Source organism: Fukomys damarensis, unplaced genomic scaffold (genome assembly GCF_012274545.1).
Source record: "Fukomys damarensis isolate Sample0158 unplaced genomic scaffold, DMR_v1.0_HiC HiC_scaffold_32, whole genome shotgun sequence".
Taxonomy (NCBI): Eukaryota; Metazoa; Chordata; class Mammalia; order Rodentia; family Bathyergidae; genus Fukomys; species Fukomys damarensis.
Window position 1 is genome coordinate 32,984,994 of NW_022900944.1, and position 20,270 is coordinate 33,005,263.

At 37.5% G+C, this 20,270-nt stretch overlaps 1 protein-coding gene and 1 pseudogene across 2 annotated transcripts in view; both read left to right on the top strand.

Annotated features, from left to right (window-relative positions):
* The window catches only part of Tango6 (transport and golgi organization 6 homolog), a 206,028-nt gene that overhangs the window by 16,686 nt on the left and 169,072 nt on the right, over positions 1-20,270 (top strand). For both annotated transcript variants that reach the window (XM_010612333.3, XM_033757931.1), the window contains 3 exons: positions 504-640; positions 6,017-6,179; positions 9,237-9,319. In XM_010612333.3, the coding sequence (XP_010610635.1) occupies positions 504-640; positions 6,017-6,179; positions 9,237-9,319 (383 nt within the window). The remainder of the gene's footprint in view (positions 1-503; positions 641-6,016; positions 6,180-9,236; positions 9,320-20,270) is intronic.
* On the top strand, positions 7,750-8,278 carry LOC117283889 (annotated as a pseudogene).

The following is a 20,270-nucleotide window of genomic DNA, read 5'->3' on the forward strand; positions in this document are numbered from 1 at the left end:
TTTTGAGACAGGATCTCACTATGTAGTTGAGACTGACCTGGAACTCACTCATGTAGCTCAGGCTGGTCTTGAACTCACAGTGATCCTCCTGCCTCAGCCTCCCAAGTGCTGCGCTTACAGGTGTGCGCCACCACGCACAGCCAGACAGTTTTTCTTTTAGTACTTTAAAGATGTCACTACACTGTCTTCTGGGTTGTATGACTTCCGTTAAGTCTGCTGTCATTCTCATTTTGTTCCTTTGTATGGATACAGATTTTTTTTTGAGGCACATTTGTCACAGGAGACTTTAAATAGGGAACTACTTCCCAGTAATGAATGTAACTGTACTGTATACCTAGAATGTACCAATAAACTCAATAAAAAGAAAAAATAAATAGGGAACTACTTCCCAGTAATGAATGTAACTGTACTGTATACCTAGAATGTACCAATAAACTCAATAAAAAGAAAAAATAAATAGGGAACTACTGTGGTGTTTGACATATCTCTCTGCATTGTGACAGCTGGGAAAGCTGGCGGGAGTGATGCTGAGGCAACAGCTGCTGACTGGAAAAAGTGTGACTTGATTGCAAAGATCTTGGCCTCTTGTCCCCAGCAATCTCTTTCTCTGGAGAGTTACTACAGGGACATTTGCCCCCAGGTAAATCATCTCATTTCTTTTGACCATTCAAGAATTATCTGTTTGCTAATTTGCTTGCTTGCTTACTTGTTTATTTATTTGTAGTGGTGAGAACATTTGATTAAACATAGGAAAAGAAACAGGCTCTGCAGAGTGAGTTTAGACTAAATAAAAGTAGGAAGAGAGGTACACCCTACAGCTTGAGGGTGGGCCGTTCCTGCAAGAAAGAACACAGTGACCTCTGTTTATTTAGAGAAAGAGAACTTTAAATATTCCTCTAAAATTGAAGTAAAAGCCACATAATATTTAAGTTTATTGTTCAGCTTTCTTACTAAGGGAATAAAAACCTATGAAGAGATCCGTGGAACTATTGGATTTAAGAATGCCCCCCAGGGTTTGGCATGGAGTTCAGTGAGAGAGCCCTTGCCTAGCATGTGCAAGGCCCTGGGTTTCAACCCCAGCACTGCAAGGAAAAAAGGAATTCCTCATCATTGTTTGTTTCCATAGCTGGGCTTGAACTCTGGATCTTGCACTTGTGAGGCAGGTGCAGTGCCACTGAGCCAAATCCCCGGCCCAAAGCTGGACCATCTTTTTTTTTGGTACCAGGGATCAAACTCAGGACCTTGTGCTTGCAAGGCAGGCACAGTGTCTCTGAGCTAAATATCCAACTCCTCATCATTCTTAAATAACTAGATCAGCTTGCTCTAGTGCTAGCATATGGAGCTATAAAGTTTCACTCTGTTCTCTTTTCTTTGTGTTTGTTAGTTTTTAAAGTGGATATACTCTCTAAAGAAGGCAAACTGCCATGATAAATTTTTTTTTTTTTTTTTTTTTTGGTACTGGGGATCAAACTCAGGACCTTGCACTGTCAAGGCAGCAGCACCGCTGAGCTAAATCCCTGGCCCCCATGATAACAATTTTTAGAAATATAAAAGATTAAACTGAGAAGTCTGACTGCCAGAGTAGTTCCTCAGAGGTAGTCAGAGCTGCTGTAAGAGGTTCTTCAGAGGTAGGCAGTCATCAATTTTACTTATTTTTCAGAGATAGTCCATGTATGGTATATGTAGAGTTATATGTGGGTATATGTGTATCCGTGTGTATATAATATTAATTTTTCTTCAAATGATAACCTACTATATGTATTGCTTTTCATTTCGCTTTCTCCACTTAATATGAGGTGTGACTAAAAAGTACAGTGAGTGTTTTAAAATATTACAGTGAGAGACACATTGCCATTAATCTCCCTCAAAACACTCCTACTTGTTTCCAACACACTTCCCATTGTTCTTTTGCCACTTTCTGGAGCATTTCTGGCACTCCTTTTTTATGTATTTAGTTGTGTTGTCATGGGTGTCTCAATGTCCTGAGTCAATTAAAATGTTTACCTTTTGTAGTCATTTTGACGTTAGAGAGAGCCAGAAATCACGTGACACCAGATGCACTGAATAAAGATGAAGACATACTGTAATGTTTTTATAGTGCTTTTCCATTGGATGACACTTGGCTGGAACATTTACCATATTGTGATCACATCTCATAAAGACACAAAAGAAGACTTCCAGACAAGCACCAAGAGCTATGGGCTGGGCCGGGGTTTAGCTCCGCAGTTTGGTGGCCTACGTTGCAAGCACAAGGACCCGAGTTCAATCCCTGGTACCAGGAAAAAAAAAAAAAAAAAAAAGAGCTATGGGCTAAGTGTGTTTGAAATGGGGAAGAATATTTTGAGAAGGATTAATAGCAACATGTCTTTTATTGTAATGAAGATTTTAAAATTTAAACATTCACTGTATATTTTGATCACTTTTTGTATTCATTGTATGCCATTTCATACTGAGTCATTTCACAAATACTTCATTCTTTTTAAAATTTTTATTGTTTTTATATCTGTGTGTCCTTTTTCTTTTTTATTAGTACATGTTTGCAGTGCATAATGATTGCATTCATCATAAGTAGTTGGTGCATGTACATAACACATCTTAATTCTTTCTCTCTTTTGCGGGGGCGTACCAAGGATTGAACTCAGGACCTTGTGCTTGTGAGGCAGGTGGTAGAACTACTGGGCTAAATCCCTGGCCCCACATCTTAATTCTATGCCCTCTGTACTTTTTTATATGTGCTTAGTATTTGGTCATGTTAATGTACCCAAATTTATCTAACCAGTCTGCTATTGATGGACATTTGAGTTATTTCCATTTTTTTGCTATTACAAACTACACACATTTAAAATACATAAATCTTTGGGACATGTACAGGTGTAATAGGAAAAATTTCTAAAATTGAAATGACTGATTAATTTTTTTCTTTTGGCACATTTTAGGTATACAATATAATGACATTCATCTTTGAAAATTTCCACCTTTACGTAATCTTGGTTCTTGGTTCTTTTTTTTTTTTTTCCCATTCCCCTGCCCTTCCTTGAAGCCCTTCACCCCTCCCTATTTACAAAGACTTTGTTTCCATTTTTTCATTTTCTCATATTAATTTCATTCCCTTCTTTTCTTACCACTACCCCACCCATTTTCCCCTTCCCCTTTGCCCCTTTTCTTCCTATTTCACATTATCTGTTATACTTTTTAGTCCTTATTTATACTTTCAGTTTCTCAAACTACAGAAGCTATTTGGTATTTACACATGTATATCCTGTTTATTTCACTGAAGAGTATGGCCTCAGTGGGCATCCATTTAGCTATAAATGTCTCTAACTTCTCATTTTTATGGCTGAATTGTACTCCATTTTATTAAAAAAAAAACACATTTTCTTTAGTCTCCAGTTGATGGGCAGTTGGGCTGCTTGCAACTTTTAGCTATTACAGATTGTGCTGATATGAACATGGGTGCACATATATCCCTGTGGTATGATTCTTTTAATTCTTTGGGGAGGATACCCAGCAGGGAAATAGCTGGATCAAATGGGACTTCCAATCCTAGTTGTCTGAGGTGTCTCCATACTGATTTTCACAGTGGTTGCACCAGTCTGCACTCCCACCAGCAGTGGAGCAGGGTTCCTCCTTCCTCACGGCCCCACTAGCATTTGTTATTGGTTGAGTTCATGAAAGCAGCCATTCTTTCTGGAGTGAGGTGAAGTCTTAGTGTTGTTTTAATTTGCATCTCTTTAATGATCAGTGATGTTGAACATTTTTTCATATGTTTATTTGCTATTTCTACTTCTTTGAGAAATGTCTGTTCATTTCAGATGCCCATTTTTGGATTGGGTCTTGAGATTTGGGAGGTCTGATTTTTTTAAGTTCTTTATATATTCTAGATAGCAGACCTTTGTCTGAGGAACACCTGGTAAAATTTTTTTCCCACATTTTGGGTTGTCTCTTCACACTGTTCGTGTTTTCTCTTGCTGTGCAGAAGCTTTTTAATAAGAAGAGATCCCACTTGTTGATTCTTTGTGCTAGTTCACTGGTAACTGAGGTTTTGTTCATAAAATCTCTTCCTACACCAATGTCTTCAAGAGTTCTACCTAATAATTTTTTTTTTTTAAAGAGTCAGTGTGGGCCAGGCTGGCACTGAACATGAGCTCAAGCAGTCCTTCTGCCTCAGCTTCCCATGTAGCTGGGATTTCAGGTGTGCACCACTGTGCCTTGCTCCAAGATCTTACTCAAAAAATGCTAAATTTATTACTTGCAACAATGAGTAAATATTTTCTAAAACTAGTAGTTAGGGTTTCTGTATATAAGAAATGATAAAAAGCAACAGATTTCAGGCTTGCTGCATCCTCCTTTGGCAATGCCGAAGTCTTTGTGGGCAGAGAATTCTCCTGTTTGCAAAAAGCAGAAGAGGTTTTGACTGTTAAGTCAGTAATTGGAAATGAACTTTGTCATTGGTTGCTTTTTTTTTTTTCCTTTGGAGAGAATTGAACTCAGGACCTTGCACTTGCCAGACAGGTGTGGTGCCACTGAGCTACATCCCTGGCTCAAGGTTCTTTTTTTTCCCCCCAAGGTTGCTTATTGTTGAGGATAAAATTAGTTCTCTAGGATGGTTCAGATACATCAGACTCCTTAGACCCTAAATATGTTCATATACTACAAGCAAATAATTTCAATTGACTGTGTTATTTATAATTAGCAAAATTTTGGGGAAAATGACTATTTGGAAATTGGGGAATAATTTAGTAAATTTTCTTTTTGTTTTGTGCTTTGTTTTGTTTTTTTTTAACTTCTTTTTTTTTGAGACAGGGTCTTGCTTTGATATACAGGCTGACTCTGAACTCACTGTGTAGCCTAAACTAGCCTCAAACTCAAAGCAATCCTCCTGCCTCTGCCTCCCAAGTGCTGGGATTATGGGCGTGTACCACCATGCCCGGCTTTAACAAATTTTTGTTTGAAAAAAATTTTTTTTTTTTTTTTTTTTTTTTTTATTTTTTTTTTTTGGTCTTTTGAGACAGGGTCTCACTGTATAGTTGAGACTGACCTGGAACTCTCTATGTAGCCCAGGTTGGTCTCGAACTCACAGGGATCCGCCTGCCTCAGCCTCCTGAGTGCTGGGATTACAGGCGTGCGCCGCCACGCCCGGTGAATATTTTTTCTTTTTTAACACTGGGGTTTAAATTCTGGGGCTTGCATATGCTAGGTAAGTACTTTACCATTGAGCTACATGCCTAGCTCTTTTTTAAATTTTATTTTGAGACAAGGTATTTAAATTACCCAGGCTAACCTTGAATATGCAATCTTTCTGCCTCAGTCTGCTGTGGAGCTAGATTGCAGGTGTGTGCCACCATGCCTGGCTTATTTCTTTTTTATTTTATTTATTTATTTGGGGGGATAGTGTCTTGCTGTGTGGCCCAGGTTAGCCTTGAACTCATGGGCTCAAGTGATCCTCCTGCTTTAGCCTCTGAGTAGCTGGGACTGTGGATATGTACCACAGTGCCCAGCTTGAATATAATATCTTTAAAGGAATTTATATGAGGAGTTTCTGGCAATGCACAAAACTAAATACTAAGTGTGATCTCAATTGTAAAGAAGAAAGAAATATATAGAAAATATGCTGGAAAAAATACACTGAAAATATTTACAGTGATATGGGAAGATTTTAGTTTTCTTCTGAAAACTTGGCTTTCCCAGTTGTACAATGGGCACATATTTTATAAACTTGATAAAATGACTCATTAAAAACAGTCTCTTTGCAGGGAATGTAGCTCATGGTGCCACACCTGCCTCACAAAGGCAAGGTCCTGAGTTTGATCCCCAGTACTGGAAACAAAACAAAACAAAACAGTCTCTTCAGCTCTTTTACTCTTTGATACTGGGTTTTAAAAGTAATTCTGTTCATGCAGTATTATTGTGATGATTTTATTTTTTGGCTAAAAGAAATACTGTAAGATTTTTCTTTCTTAGTTACTGCATTCCTTGCAAAGAACCTGATATTTACTTCATGTAATTTTTCCTGTAGATTCTGGATTTATTTCATTTTCAAGATAAATTGACAGCACGACAATTTCAGAGAGTTGCCACCACTACCTTTATCACTATGTCCAGAGAACACCCACAGTTGGCAGCAAAATATTTGCTTCAACCATTGTTAGCTCCTCTTCATCGATGTTTGAATACAGCAGGTAAAGCAGGAAGTCTGGTGGTTGGATTTTTGTCCCTCTAAAGAGCTATTTGTTTTGTTTGGGGTTTTGTTGTTGTTTTTTATTTGTTTTGTTTTTGTTTTTTGTTTTTTGAGACAGGGTCTCACTATGTAGTTGAGACTGACCTGGAACTATATAGCTCAGGTTGGTCTCGAACTCATAGCAATCAATCCTCCTTCCTCAGCCTCCCGAGTGCTGGGATTACAGGCATGCACCACCACACCTGGCTAAAGAGCTATTTGATATTTCAGATTTAAATGATTTAAGTCTGTGGTACTTCAATGTCTTCATTGCCTTCCCCCACTTTATTTTCTTTTTTTTTTTTGTGGTACCAGGAATGAACCCAGGCCTTTTACACTGAGCTGTATCTTTAGATCTTTTTATTTATTTATCTTTTGATACAGGATTTGAGTAAATTGTCCAAACTGGGCTCTAATTTGTAATCCTCCCATTATGCAGAGTGCTAGGATTATAGGAGGACTGTACCATACCTTTTTATTTTAAAAAATTCGCAAAAACTCCAAGAGTACATTGCATATTCATATGCTTCTCCCAGATTGGTCAGCATTTCACATTTTGATCATGTTTGCTTCTTTTTTCTCTACATATGTGAAAATGTTTTTTCTGGAACATCTGAATATTAGTTGTAGACATCATGATACTTTACCCAAATACTTCAGTGTATATCTCCAAAGAAAATATCAGTCTCATACATAACCACAAACAAAAGGGAATTTAACACCGATACAGTACTGTCAGAATTTGTCTTAGTCCTTGTTTATTCATTCAAAGAATATTTATTGGACATCTTTTTGCCAGGTAGTCTTCATGTGTTAGATCACATTTGCAATACCAGCTACCTATTTTACACTTTGTTATCATCTGTTGGTAACAGAAGGGACCAGGTAAGGGTATGACTGATCTTACATAGTTTCATCATTGCCACTGGAGAACCTATCTAAATACTTTTTTGTATTGTTATTAAATGTTTAAGACTTTGGCAATTACAGTGAATTACTACATTTTATCAATTCCAAAATTTTTTTTTCACATTAAAAACCTTTGAACTGGGTGTGGTGGTCTCATCTATAATCCAGCTACTTAGGAGGGTGAGGCAAGAGGATCACAAATTTGAGGTCAGCCTGGGTCACATAGTAGACACTGTCTCAAAATAAAAAGACTGGGAATGTAGCTAAGTGCTAGACACTTGCCTAATATACTCAAGGCTCTCGATTCAATCTCCAGCACTGAAAGAAAAAAGAAAAGAAAAAGCAGAAAATTTCTGGGGCTGGACATCTAGGTATGTTATAGATCGGTTATCTAACATGTGTGAAGCCCTAGATTTGGTTCCCAGCACTGGAAAATAAAACAGATTTGCCGATGGAAGTCAGTGACTTGGAAGAAAATTGTAAAGACAATAAATAGTAAAATGGAAGACTCTTGTTAAGAAATGTCATGTGATTTGGGGTTTTGGTGGTATAGTGGACAATATATTATGGAAAACTTGGATATCAGTAATGGTGTTGAAATATTTCCAAAGAGTTGAACCCTTATGTGCAACTTTAAGAATCCTCTTTCCACTTTCCAATCTGCCATCTGCAGCAGAACTGCCGCCAAGTTGCAGATTTTCATAAAAACTCTTACAGCGAAGCCCATCATGATTGAGGCTGAATCCTAGGTACTATAGAAATGTAAAGACCCAGATCCAGAATAGGGAAGGAATACCTTCTCTCAGCAAAGACGGACTTATTGGTAAGCAACTGGAAGATGGACATACTTTTATTACAACATTCAGAAGAGAGCCGAGGATTTAGCTCAGTGGCGCCACGCCTGCCTTGCAAGCACAAAGTCCTGAGTTCCATCCCCAGTACTGAAAAAAAAAAACCATTCAGAATGAATTTACCATTTATCTTGTGTTAAGACTTTGTGGTAGTGCTAAGGAAAGGATGAAGTTTTATTGCAGTCCTAAGAATAAGCATAAGATAAAGTTAAGTTGCCCTTTAGATGAATGCGGTACTGTAGTTATGACCAGCCACTTTGACAGCCATTATTGTGGCAAGTGTTGTCTAACTGCTCTGTAAACCAGAAAACGAGCAATTATTCATGAAAGACATGATTTAAAAACAAAACAAAAATCTCTAACCCATATACTTCAATTTTTAGCATATATAATGATATACATTCTTATATATATAATGATATACATTCTTATATATATCTATATATATTCTATATATATATCTATCTATATCTATCTATATATAGATAGATATAGATAGATAGATAGATATACACATACATACACACACACACATATCTAAGTCTAAAGAGCTCTTGCCGGGTGTGGTGGTGCGCTCCTGTAATCCCAGCACTTGGGAGGCTGAGGCAGGAGGATCGCTGTGAGTTCGAGACCAGCCTGGGCTACAAAGTGAGTTCCAGGTCAGTCTCAACTACATAGTGAGACCCTGTTTGTCGTCCCCCCCCCAAAAAAAAAATAGAAATAAAGAGCTCTGAATACTTAAAAATCCTCTACTTTAAACTTTTTAAAAGGGAATTTTAAAGCATATACTTACAGAGATTGTGTAATGTCACATGGACATAACCATCCACTCATTTTTTTATTACATTTAATCCCCAATTTTTTATTCTATAAATTTACCATTAATATTACGTGATAATATATTGTAGGCTAATTGGCTGTTTTTTCTTTTCTTTTCTTTCTTTTTTTTTTTTTTGGTACCGGGGATTGAACTTGGGTTCTTGGGCTTGCAAGACAGGCTACCAAACCACTGAGCTAAAACCCCGGCCCATGGCTGTTTTTTCTTAATGATAATAAAATAACACATTTATGATCAGTAGCATCATAGATTCCACAAAATGTTATATATGAATGACATTGTACCATAGTAACTATGCTGACTTTCTGATCTTAGCTAGTACTGGCTGGATCATCTTTGTAGTAAAACTTCATTCTATTAGTATCTTCTATTCAGTGAGGTGCTGAGTATGGGTAATTTTGTTTGTTGGTTTGTCTTCTAGAGATTACAGAGAATGACATGGTGCCAGGGACCATTTTGGTGACAGAGGAAGAACTTAGTAGATGTATTGAAGATGTCTGTAAGGTTAGTAATTTAAGTTACTAATGTTTTTAGCTAATATTTACCTTTTAAGATTCTTTAAAATTAATTAATTAATTTTTGTGATGCTGAGAATTGAACCCAAAGCATCATAAATGCCATATAGGAGCTGGGCATGGTAGTGCACACCTCTAATCCCAGCACTCTGGAAGGCTGAGACATGAGAATCTCAAATTCACATACAGTGTGGGTGACTTAGCAAGACTCTTGAAAAAAAAATAAAAAGTTCTGGGGATGTAGCTCAGTGTGATGACCCTGGGTTCAATCTCCAGTACTGCCTCCTGGCAAAGGCAAGTAACACCAAAGGCAAGTAACAACTTCTGTGCCCACTGAGGTACTGTATAGCCTGAGCCCTTAAAATAACCCCCTCCCCCATACTGGGGATTGAACTCAGGATCTTGCACCTGTGAGGTAGGTATGGTACCACTGAGCTAAATCCCAAGCTCTAAAATAATTTTGCTTTTTAACAAATACTTCAAGAATTGGAAGCCGGGTGTGGTGGTATACACCTGTAATCCCAGCACTTGGGAAGCTGAGGCAGGAGGATCACCATGAGTTTGAGGCCAGTTTGGACTACATGGTGAGACACTGTCTCAAAAAAAAAAAAAAAAATTGGAGAGGGGATGGGAAAGGGAATAAAAAGAATTAAGATATGCCTACTTCCTAAGATGAATATAAGCATTATGTACTATAAACATGTACTAATAAAAATAATAATAATTGGATTGATTCATCTTAAGGTCTAAGCTGCCAAAATCTTCATTTTGAAACAAAACTGACCTTTTTTTCAGGTCTGATATGATTTGAAACCCTATTAATTTCATCATGTATTCTGAATGTTAAAAACAGTTTGGATTTTCTAACTGGCACATACTAGTGCTGAAAGTGTGTTTTTTTTTTTGAAACTCAACCAAGAAACATTTTAGCACTATAGATATCCTAGAAGTGAATGATAGTAATTCAATTTATAACTTTGGTAGAAATGAACATACTGAAGAAATTTTGTATAATGAATCCTGCAAATGACTACTTAAACCACACACACACACACACACACACATATATTGCATGTTCTTTATGATTAATTACAGTCTTATAAGTCTATATGAGATATATATCTTTAGACAAAAATAAAATTTGTGTTAGAGCCAGATGGAATGGGGTAAATATTCTTTACTGTTTATTTCAGTAAATTTATAATAGTATTTTACAACTGAAAATTTTATAACTTTCAAAATTTATTCCACATAAAAGGGTACATCCGCTGTGGAAAATACTTTGGCAGTTCCTCAAAAAGCTAAATATAGAGTTATCACACGACCCAGCAATTCTATTCCTAGATATTTACCCAGGGAAAATGAAAGTATATTCACACAAAAAACTGTATGTGAATATTCATTCATAAGGGCTAACATGTAAAAACGCATGTGTTTATTAACTGATAAATGGACAAATGAATGTGTTATGTGCATACAATAGAGTATTATTCAGCCATAAAAAAGAAATGTAGTATGAGTACATGCCATAATATAGATGAACATAAAAAATTTGACATTAAGCCTGGCACAAAAGGCTTCATGTTGTATGATTACATTTGTATGAAATTTCCATGTAGACAAATTGACAGAAAAATAATGTAGATTAGTGGTGGCTGGAGACTAGGAATGGGGGCTGCTAAGGAATCTGGGGTTTCTTTTTTTGAGATAGGATCTCACTATGTAGTTGAGGCTGGTTTTGAACTTCATTCGGGTGATCCTTCTGCCTCTGCCTCTGAGTGCTGGGATTATAGGCCTGCATCACACCTGGCTAGGGTCCTTTTTTTGAGATGATAAAAAATGTTCAAAATCAGTGGAGATGGCAGTACAACCTTGTGAATATACTAAAAAGCACTTAGGTCTCAACATATTTCACATCTCTCATTTCTTTTGGCAGCAAATTAAGTTTGAATATTTAAAAAATTTTAGTAAAGTTTTTTTCTTTTTTGGTACTGGGGATCGAACTCAGGACCTTGCACTTACGAGGCAGTTAGTAAAGTTTTTAATTTTAGCCTTTTAATGAAATAGTTCAGATATTCAAAAAAATATGAAGAATAATAGACCTCTGTACCCATTACTCAGTTTAAGAAATTAAACATTGGGCTGGGAATTTAGCTCACTAGCACCACACCTGCCTTGCAAGCTCAAGGTCCTGAGTCTGATCCCTGTTACCAAAAAAAATAAAATGAAAAGGAAATTAAACATTACTCATTACTGCCTCCAAAGTGCAGGGGTCCTAGTTCAATCCCCAGTACCAAAATAAATAAATAAATAAATAAATAAATAAATAAATAAATAAATAAAACAGGTAAGGGCAGTTAAAAAAAAAGTTTACTCATTACTCCAGGAGTGGTAGTACACAGCTGGAATCCCAGCATGCTGGGAGGCTGAGGCAGGAGGAATACAAATTTGAGTCTAACCTGGACAATTTAGCAACTTAACTGAGTCCTGACTTGAAATAAAAATAAAAAATGAGCTGGGCACATGCCTGTAATCCCAGCACTCAGGAGGCTGAAGCAGGAGGATCGATGTGAGTTCCAGACCAGCCTAAGGTACGTAGTGAGTTCCAGGTCAGTCAATTACATAGTGAGACCCTTCTCAAAAAAACAAACATACAAACAAACAAAAAATACAAGGGATGGGAATTTAGCCCAGTGGTTCCATCGCAAGCGCCAGATCCCAAGTTCCATCCCCCATACCAAAAATACCACAAAGACAAACAAAGAAAAAGAATTAACAGGGAGGTGAAAGGAAATAAGGGAAAGCAAAAAATATGAAAAAAGGAAAAAAATTGAAACAAAGTCTTTGTAAGTAGGGAAAGGTGAAGGGGTGAAGGGAGGGCAGGAGAATGGTGAAAAAATAAGAACCAAGGGCCCAGGATTTAGCTCAGTGGTTCCTCGGCCTGCCTCACAAGCTGAAGGTCCCAAGTTTGACACCCAGTACCAAAAGAAAGAACAAATACAAGTTCAAGATCATGGCTCCCTTTGAGTGTGGGGGAGTAAGGGAAACAAGATAAAGGATGTAGATAGAGGATTTCAACTGAATTGGTATGGTTTAATCTCACCACTCCCCGAGTGCTGGGATTACAGGCATGTACCACCATGCCTGGTGTTTTTTTTGTTTTTTGGGTTTTTTTTTTTTTGAGGCAAGATTTTATTATGTTTTTTAGGCTGGCCTTAATTTCATGATCCTTAGCGTACTGAGTGCTAGGATTACTTATGGGCATGCACCACTATTCCCAGGTCATATTATTTCTTAAGCTATTTATAATTTTCTTGTACATGATTTTAAATTTTATTTCAATGACATTGCAGTATACGTAATTCATTAATTTTTATTGCTAGGTGATATTCTGTTGTATGACTATACCACTACTTACTTGTTTGTTCTTCTATTTATAGATTTGTTTCTGGGGAATCTTTTAGGTACATTGTGGGGGTTTGTTTTGTTTTTGTGGAGTTTGTTTTTGTATTTGAGCCCAGAGCCTTTGCACTGAGCTGCATCTCTAGCTCTTTTTATATTTTTAGACAGGGTCTGGCTAAATTGCTGAGTTGCTCATGTTGGGTTCAAACTTGCAGTCTTTCTGCCTTATCCTCCCAAAGAACTGGGATTACAGATGTGCATCACCATGTTCAGCCCCCCCTCTTTTTTTTTTTTTGGTATCAAGGGATTGAACTCAGGACATTGCATTTGCAAGGCAGGCAGCAATACCACTGACCTAAGTCCCTGGCTCTAGCACATTTGGTTTTTAATAAGTATTTCTCATTATTGGTAAGATTGAACATTTTATTAGGGATTTTTGGTTATTTGTTCATCATATTTTCTTTTCCATAAATTGCCTATTCAAATCAGGTGTAATGACACATGCCTATAACACCAGCACCCTGGGAGGCTGAGGCAGAAGAATTGCAAGTTTGAGCCCAACCTGGACAATTTAATGATCTAGCAAGACCCTATCTAAAAATTAAAAAAAGGGCCCAGGGATTTAGCCTGCCTTGCAAGCGCAAGGTTCTGAGTTCCATTCCTGCTACAAAGAAAAAAAGAATGCTCAAAAATTAAAAGAAAGGGCTAGGGATGTAGCTCAGTATGAGGGCCCTGGGTTCAATATCCAGTACCTCAAAATAGATAGCCTTTTCAAGTGTTTAGTCCATTTCAGAAAAAAATTGGCCTGACTATCTCTTTGAAACTTTTTTAGATTTAAAAAACAATAAACTGAACTATCCCCAGTACTACAAATAAATAAATAAATAAATAAATAAACTGAACTGGGCCGGGGATTTAGCTCAGTGGTTCGGTGGCCTGCCTTGCAAGCACAAGGCCCCGAGTTCAATCCCCGGTACCAAAAACAAAACAAAACAAAACAAAAAAAACGGCTACTGAGGCACAGTTTTATGTTTCATCAGTTTTAAAAGGACAGTTCAGTGACTTTTTTTTTTTTAGTAAACTTACAGATTTGTGAAACCATTACCACATTTCTTCATCCCCAAAAAGCCTCTTGTGCCATTTACACTTGTTCCCTGTTTCTACTCCTAGCTTCATGCAAACATTGATCTGTTCTCTGCCTCTGTGGATTTGCCTTTTTGTGGATACTTCATATCGTGGAATCATGCGATATGTGTTCGTGCCTGACTTTTGTCACTTAACATAATGTTTTTGAGGTTCTTCTGAGTTGTTGGATTATCAGTATTTTGTTCCTTCTAATGGCTAGATAATATTCTGTTGCATAAATATACCACCTTTTATTTATTCATTCATTAGTTGATGGATAATTAGATATAGAGTAATTCTGTAACAATTTTATTGAAATATAGTTCACATACTATATAATTCACCCACTTAAAGAGAACAAATCAATGGCTTTTTTCTATTTGTAGGTTTGTAAGGTCATCATCATAATCTATATTAGAAAATTTCATTACCCAAAAAGAAACTCCCTGTACTACATAGCTGCTACTCTGAAATCACTGCACCACCACCCAGATTCTCCAAGCCCTAGGCAATCACTAGCATATTTTTTTGTCTCTATAGATTTGCCTATTCTGAACATTGCATATAAACAGGATCACACAATATGAGGTTGTGGTGAGTGGCTTTTTTCATTTAGAATGCCATTTTTAAGTTTAACCCCTATTATAGCATGAATCTGTATTTATTCCTTTTTATTGCCAAATAGTAATACTTTGTTGTATAACATACCACATTTGGTTTAGTCTGTTTGTCAGTTGGTGGACATTAGGGTTGTTTCCATATTTTGGTTTATTATGAATGGTGTTGCTATGGACGCTCATGTATGTGTTATTCCGTATATGTGTGTCCTGTGGTTTGGATGTGATCTGAGTGTGTGACCCAGGGGTTCCTCCCTCTAATGTGGTGATACCTGAGAGGTGGTTTGGAAACTTTTGAAAGGCAATTGAGTCTTTGGGCACTACCCTTGGAAAGAATTGGCGTAGTTCTTGGGAGACCCTGGTTAGTCTAGGGAGGGTTATTACGAAATAACAAGCCAGGCCCTTCCCTTCCTTGTGTGAGCTCCTGCTGTGATATCATCTATCATGTGACAGGGCTAGAGGGCCTCTGCCTTGTGATAGAGCCAGAACAATGCTGTATGGACATTCAGCCTTGAAAATTGAGAGCTATGTAAACTCTTTTCTTTATAAAATAACCAGCCTTGGGTATTTTGTTATAGTAACAGAAAATGTACTAATACAGTGTGTCTTCAATTCTCTTGGTTATATACTTAGGAATGAAGTTGCCAGATCATATGGTAACTTGTGTTTAACCATTTGAAGTACTGCCAGACTATTTTCCAAAGAGGCTGCATCATTTTATATTCACATCAGCAGTATATGAGGGTATAAAGTGAATCATTCAGATGAGAAAGTATATGCTTTGGGGTTTTTTGTTTGTTTGTTTTTGTTTTTGTTTTTTTGAGACAGAATCTCACTATGTAATTCAGGCTTGCCTTGAACTCACTATGGCTTGCCTTAAACTTGCAGCAGTCTTCCTGCCTCAGCTTCCGAAGTGCTGGGATTATAGGCCTGTGCCGCCACACCTAGCTGTGCTTTTATTTTATGTATAATTCATGGATATAAAATACATGCTTAAAAATTTAAAACTCATTCTCCATAGCATTTACTTTACTGTTAAAGTGAAGTGTTTACTATCCTTTTAATCGCGCTATTTAAAAAAGGGGAAGTATATGCTTTGCAGGATGGATCAAGCACATAAGTGGAGGTAGATTGCTCGTACATAAAGCATTACATGTGATTTGGTGAATATAATGCTGGTATTTTTTTTTTTAGATCCCTCACTTACAGACTCTCTGAAAAGTTGGACCTTATGTTCAAGTATTGGTAGAAAAGGACTTTTTTAGATTAGCAGAAGACAAGAAATTATATAGGACAGCCTAAAAAGCAATGCTCTGAATTGGAGAATAAGTCCCCACTAATTTTCAGAAAGATCTCATTCAGGCACATCCTTTCTAAGCATGGAGCGTCAGACTTAAAAAATACTACCAGGGCAGGGGTGGGACAAACTGTGACTAAATTTTGGTACAAACCCCTTGTAGTATTCCTTGTAAGTCAATAAATTGGCTTTAGAGGAAAAAGAAAGCAAAGCAGAGATTCTTTCTGGCAAAGGCATTAGCTTCTACAAAGGAGGAAGGGGTGGAGGGGAGAGAGAAGGAGCGAGGGAGAGGGAGAGAGAACGAGAGCTACCGTTTATCTAATTCTTACCTCCCAAACCAGGGGTAGTTCAGTGAACACTGCTGAATTTAAAAACTCCTAGAGAGACAGGCAAACCATTAGTTTGCTGTAGACCCTGCACTTTGCATGAAATGTTGGTACAGTTGTGAGACCAGGAGGGGCGTGGAAGGGTAATTATTCTTTCTACAAGGTTTTGGCAGTGCAGCTGCAGTTGGAAAACAAAGGAAATGTGTATGTTGGAGGAAAATGGTAAGCACTGTGCAAAATTTAGCAACAAAGGATATGTTGTCTTTATTAACTTTTTGCTAATACAAAATTATAGAGTACAGCTCAAAGGCAGGAAATAAGGAAAACATCTGGGATGGGTGAATTGAACCAGCCGCTCAATGGGTAACAAGAGGGTGTTTAGTTTTAGAGAGGCCTTTGGGAACATTTCCAGATCTGTTTCTCTCTCTTTTTCTTCTTGTTAACAGATTTATTAAGATGAAATTCACTGAAATTCAGTCTCATTTAAAGTGCAAAGTGCTTTTTAGTCTATTCATAGGTTTGTGCAACTATCACCACGGTCTAATTTTAAAATATTTTTGGGCTGGGGATTGAGCTCATTGGTGCCAACGCCTGCCTTGCAAGCACAAGGTCCTGAGTTTGATCCCTGGTACCAAAAACAGATAAATAAAAAATATATAAAAAATTTAAAAAATATTTTTGTCCCCCAAATGAAATCCCATATTCCTTAGTCGTCGTTCTCCATTCTCTCCCCTGCCCCTAGCCCTAAGCAACCACTCATCTACTTTCTACCTCTGTGGAGTTGCCTATTCTGAATATTTTGTAAAAGTGAGTGATACTTTGTACAATATATGGTCATAGCAGGATGTTTTAAAGTTTTATACCACAAAGCATTATTTCATTCCTTCGTATTTCCAACTTGTATTCCATTGTATAGCTATACCATATTCTCTTTACCCGTTCATTTGTTCATAGATTTTTGGTTGTTTCCATCATTTGGCCCTTATGAATAATGCTGGTAAGACATTTATTTCCAAGTTATTGTATGTATATTGTGTGTATATATACATTTTTCAGTTCTCTTCAGTGAATAAATACCTAGCTGTGGACTTCTTGGATCATGTAGTACCTCTGTATTTACTTTTGAGTACCTTCCAAATTTGTTGGCCAAGGGGATACATCATTTTGCATTTCCACCAGCAATCTGTTAGGGTTTCAGTTTCTCCACATGCTAGCCAATTCGTTAGTACTTGTCTTTTTTATTGTAGCCCTCCTAGTTGATGTAAAGTAGCATCTCATTGTGGTTTTTTGTTTTGGGGTTGGGTTTTATTGTTTGTTGGTTTGGGTTTTTTGTTTTGTTTTACCTGTTTTTTTGCACTACTGGGAATTGAACCAGGGAACAGTGAGCTATATCTCTATACCACCCAACCCTCCACCCCCACCCCAGACAAGGTCTCACTAAATTATTATGGACACCAGCCTCACACTTGTGAACCTCCCATATCAAGTTCCTCAGTAACTGGGATTACAGATGTGTGATACCATGCCTGCTCTTATTGTGGTTTGCGTTTACATTTTCTTGGGGTTTTTTTGTTTTTGTTTTTTGTGGTGCTGGGGTTGAACCCAGGGCCTTGTGCATGCAAGGCAAGAGCTCTACCACTAAGCCATATCCCCAGCCCCATGATTTACATTTTCTTAATGCTAATGATATAAGTAGCTTTTTGTGTGCTTACTGATCATTTGTATCTTTTTTGGAAAAATGTTTATGAGATTACTTTGTCTTTTTTTTTTTTTTTTTTTTTTTTTTTTTTTTTGAAATTTTTTAAGGATTTCTTTTGTTTTTTTTTTTTTTTTTTTTTTTTTTTCTTTGATACCAGGGGTTTAACTCAGGACCTTGCACTTGCAAGGCAGTCATGGTACCACTGAGCTAAATCCCAGGCCCTTCCTTTGTCTAGTTCGTTTTGTTTTGTTTTGTTGGTACCAAGGATCGAACTCAGGACCTGGTACTTGAGAGGCAGGCACCATGCCATTGAGCTAAATCCCCAGCCTTTCGGTCTGTTTTTAGGTTAGTTGATCCTGGCTTACCAACAGCTCCCTCCAGAGAAGTCCTATCTTCCCAATCTCAACACTTTTGCTTCTTCTCCACCTTCTTGCCGATTGAGGAGTGTTAATGTGGAATCTTAAGAGTTTGGGGTCTATTTTATCTTGGGGTCTCACTTGGCATTTCTAGTTTGACATCTTGTGTCACATGTGTCATCACGGCCATCACCCAGCTGCCATCTCCAAGGCTGTGTACTAACTGCAAGACTCTTTTTTTGGTACCAGAGCCTTTGTACTGAGCTGTGTCTCCCCTCTCCCCTTTAATTTTGAGACAGGCTCTTACTAAGTTGCCTAGACTGGACTAGAACTTGTGATCCTTCTGTCTCAGCCTCCCAGAATGCTGGGATTACAGGTATATACCACCATGGCTGGCTTTGTCTTTACTTTTTACATTATCCTAATCAGATTAGTTATCTGATTGATTGATTGATTGATTGATTTGGCAAGAAGGAGGAACAGGTTCTCGCTATGTAGTTCAGGCTGGCCTTGAACTCACTATGTAACTCAGGCTGCCTGAGACTCATGGTAGTCCTCCTGCCTCAGCCTCCCAAGTGCTTGGATTACAGGTGTGCACCACCATGCCTTGCTGGTTATCTGATTTTTAAATATCATAGCAGAATTAGAAGTTAGACTGAATAAGGCATGATGACAAGAGAATGCCAACAGATTGGGATAAAAAAGTGTAGAAAAACTACCCAAAAGAGCATAATAGTTTGAAAAAGGAAAGTATGTTGGAACTGATATATACAATATACTTTGTTTAAAAGGTGGGAACTGTATATTAGAAATATTTCCTTCTAGAAGCATTAAAGTATAAATATATTTTGGTATTCAAGGGAACAAACCCTCCATTTTGCTGAATGACTTTCCTTGCTGTTCTGGGCATAAAAACCAGGGCCTTGCACATACTAGGCAAGTACTTTGCCCCTGAGCTATGAGCTACAACCTCAGCCCTTTGAATGAAAATTTTATGATGGGAACAATTACAGGAAGAACTTTTTTACCCTTGCATTCTTCACATACAGTAGAGAGTAGAGCTGCGTGGTTATGTTAGGTCTGGGGGACCAGGTTGAAAGTCCTTAGTATGTAGGTGTATATATGGGTGCTAGTTAAATTAGCTAAAAGCCTGACATTGTCATGTGTGCTTCATCTGCATGGATACTTCTTATTTCTATGTAGTCTGTACATTACATCTGATAAAATTATCTAGGCCCCCCCAAAAACCGGAAACACCATTCACATAACTTATAGTTCAGGCCTCCCCGACCCCCAGCAGTTCTCTCTGACTTTGAGTACCCTTTTGTCCTCCCTTGTTTGAGGAGGAGTCATGGGAGGGAGGAGTCTCCTTGACATGAGGAGGAGTCTCTTTGCCTAGGGCGGTGAAGAGAGGCCTAAATTGCACAGAGATCAAGATCTAGGTAAGATAACATAAGAAAATTGCAATTATTTTTTAATGTTGACATTTTTTTGCTTTTCTTTTTTCTGACCACACTCTCACTTGGGGGGAATGTTTCCTGTTAGTATTCTTCACAGTACTTGCCCAAGGCATCTTAAAAGCAGAAGAAATGCTAGGGTAGGAAAGACTAGAAGATATTAGTTTATTTTGTGCATTCTCATTTCCATTTTATCTCTCTGTTTCCAGATTCAGGGAATCTTGACTTTAATTATCCAAGTCTTTTCCCCCATCTAATCTAGTGAATTTCTAATTATACTTCCTTTGTCAGAGTGAGCATATGACTCTCCTTTCTGAATTTTTTATTAGTTTTACAGAGTAAGTTAGAATAACAGAATCTTAGAACTTGAAGAAACTTTAGAAATAATTTAATAAAACTCTTCATTTAAAAATAAATATATTGAGGGCCGGGGATTTAGCTCAGCAGTTCGGTGGCCTGCCTTGCAAATGCAAGGACCCGAGTTCAATCCCTGGTACCAAAAAAAAACAACAACAACAAAAAATAAATATATTGGGCGGAGGATTTAGTTCAGTGGTGCCTCCACCTGCCTCACAAGCGCAAGGACCTGAGTTCGATTTCTGGTACCAAAAACAAACAAAAAAATACATATATGTGTGTGTGTGTGTGTGTGTGTGTGTAT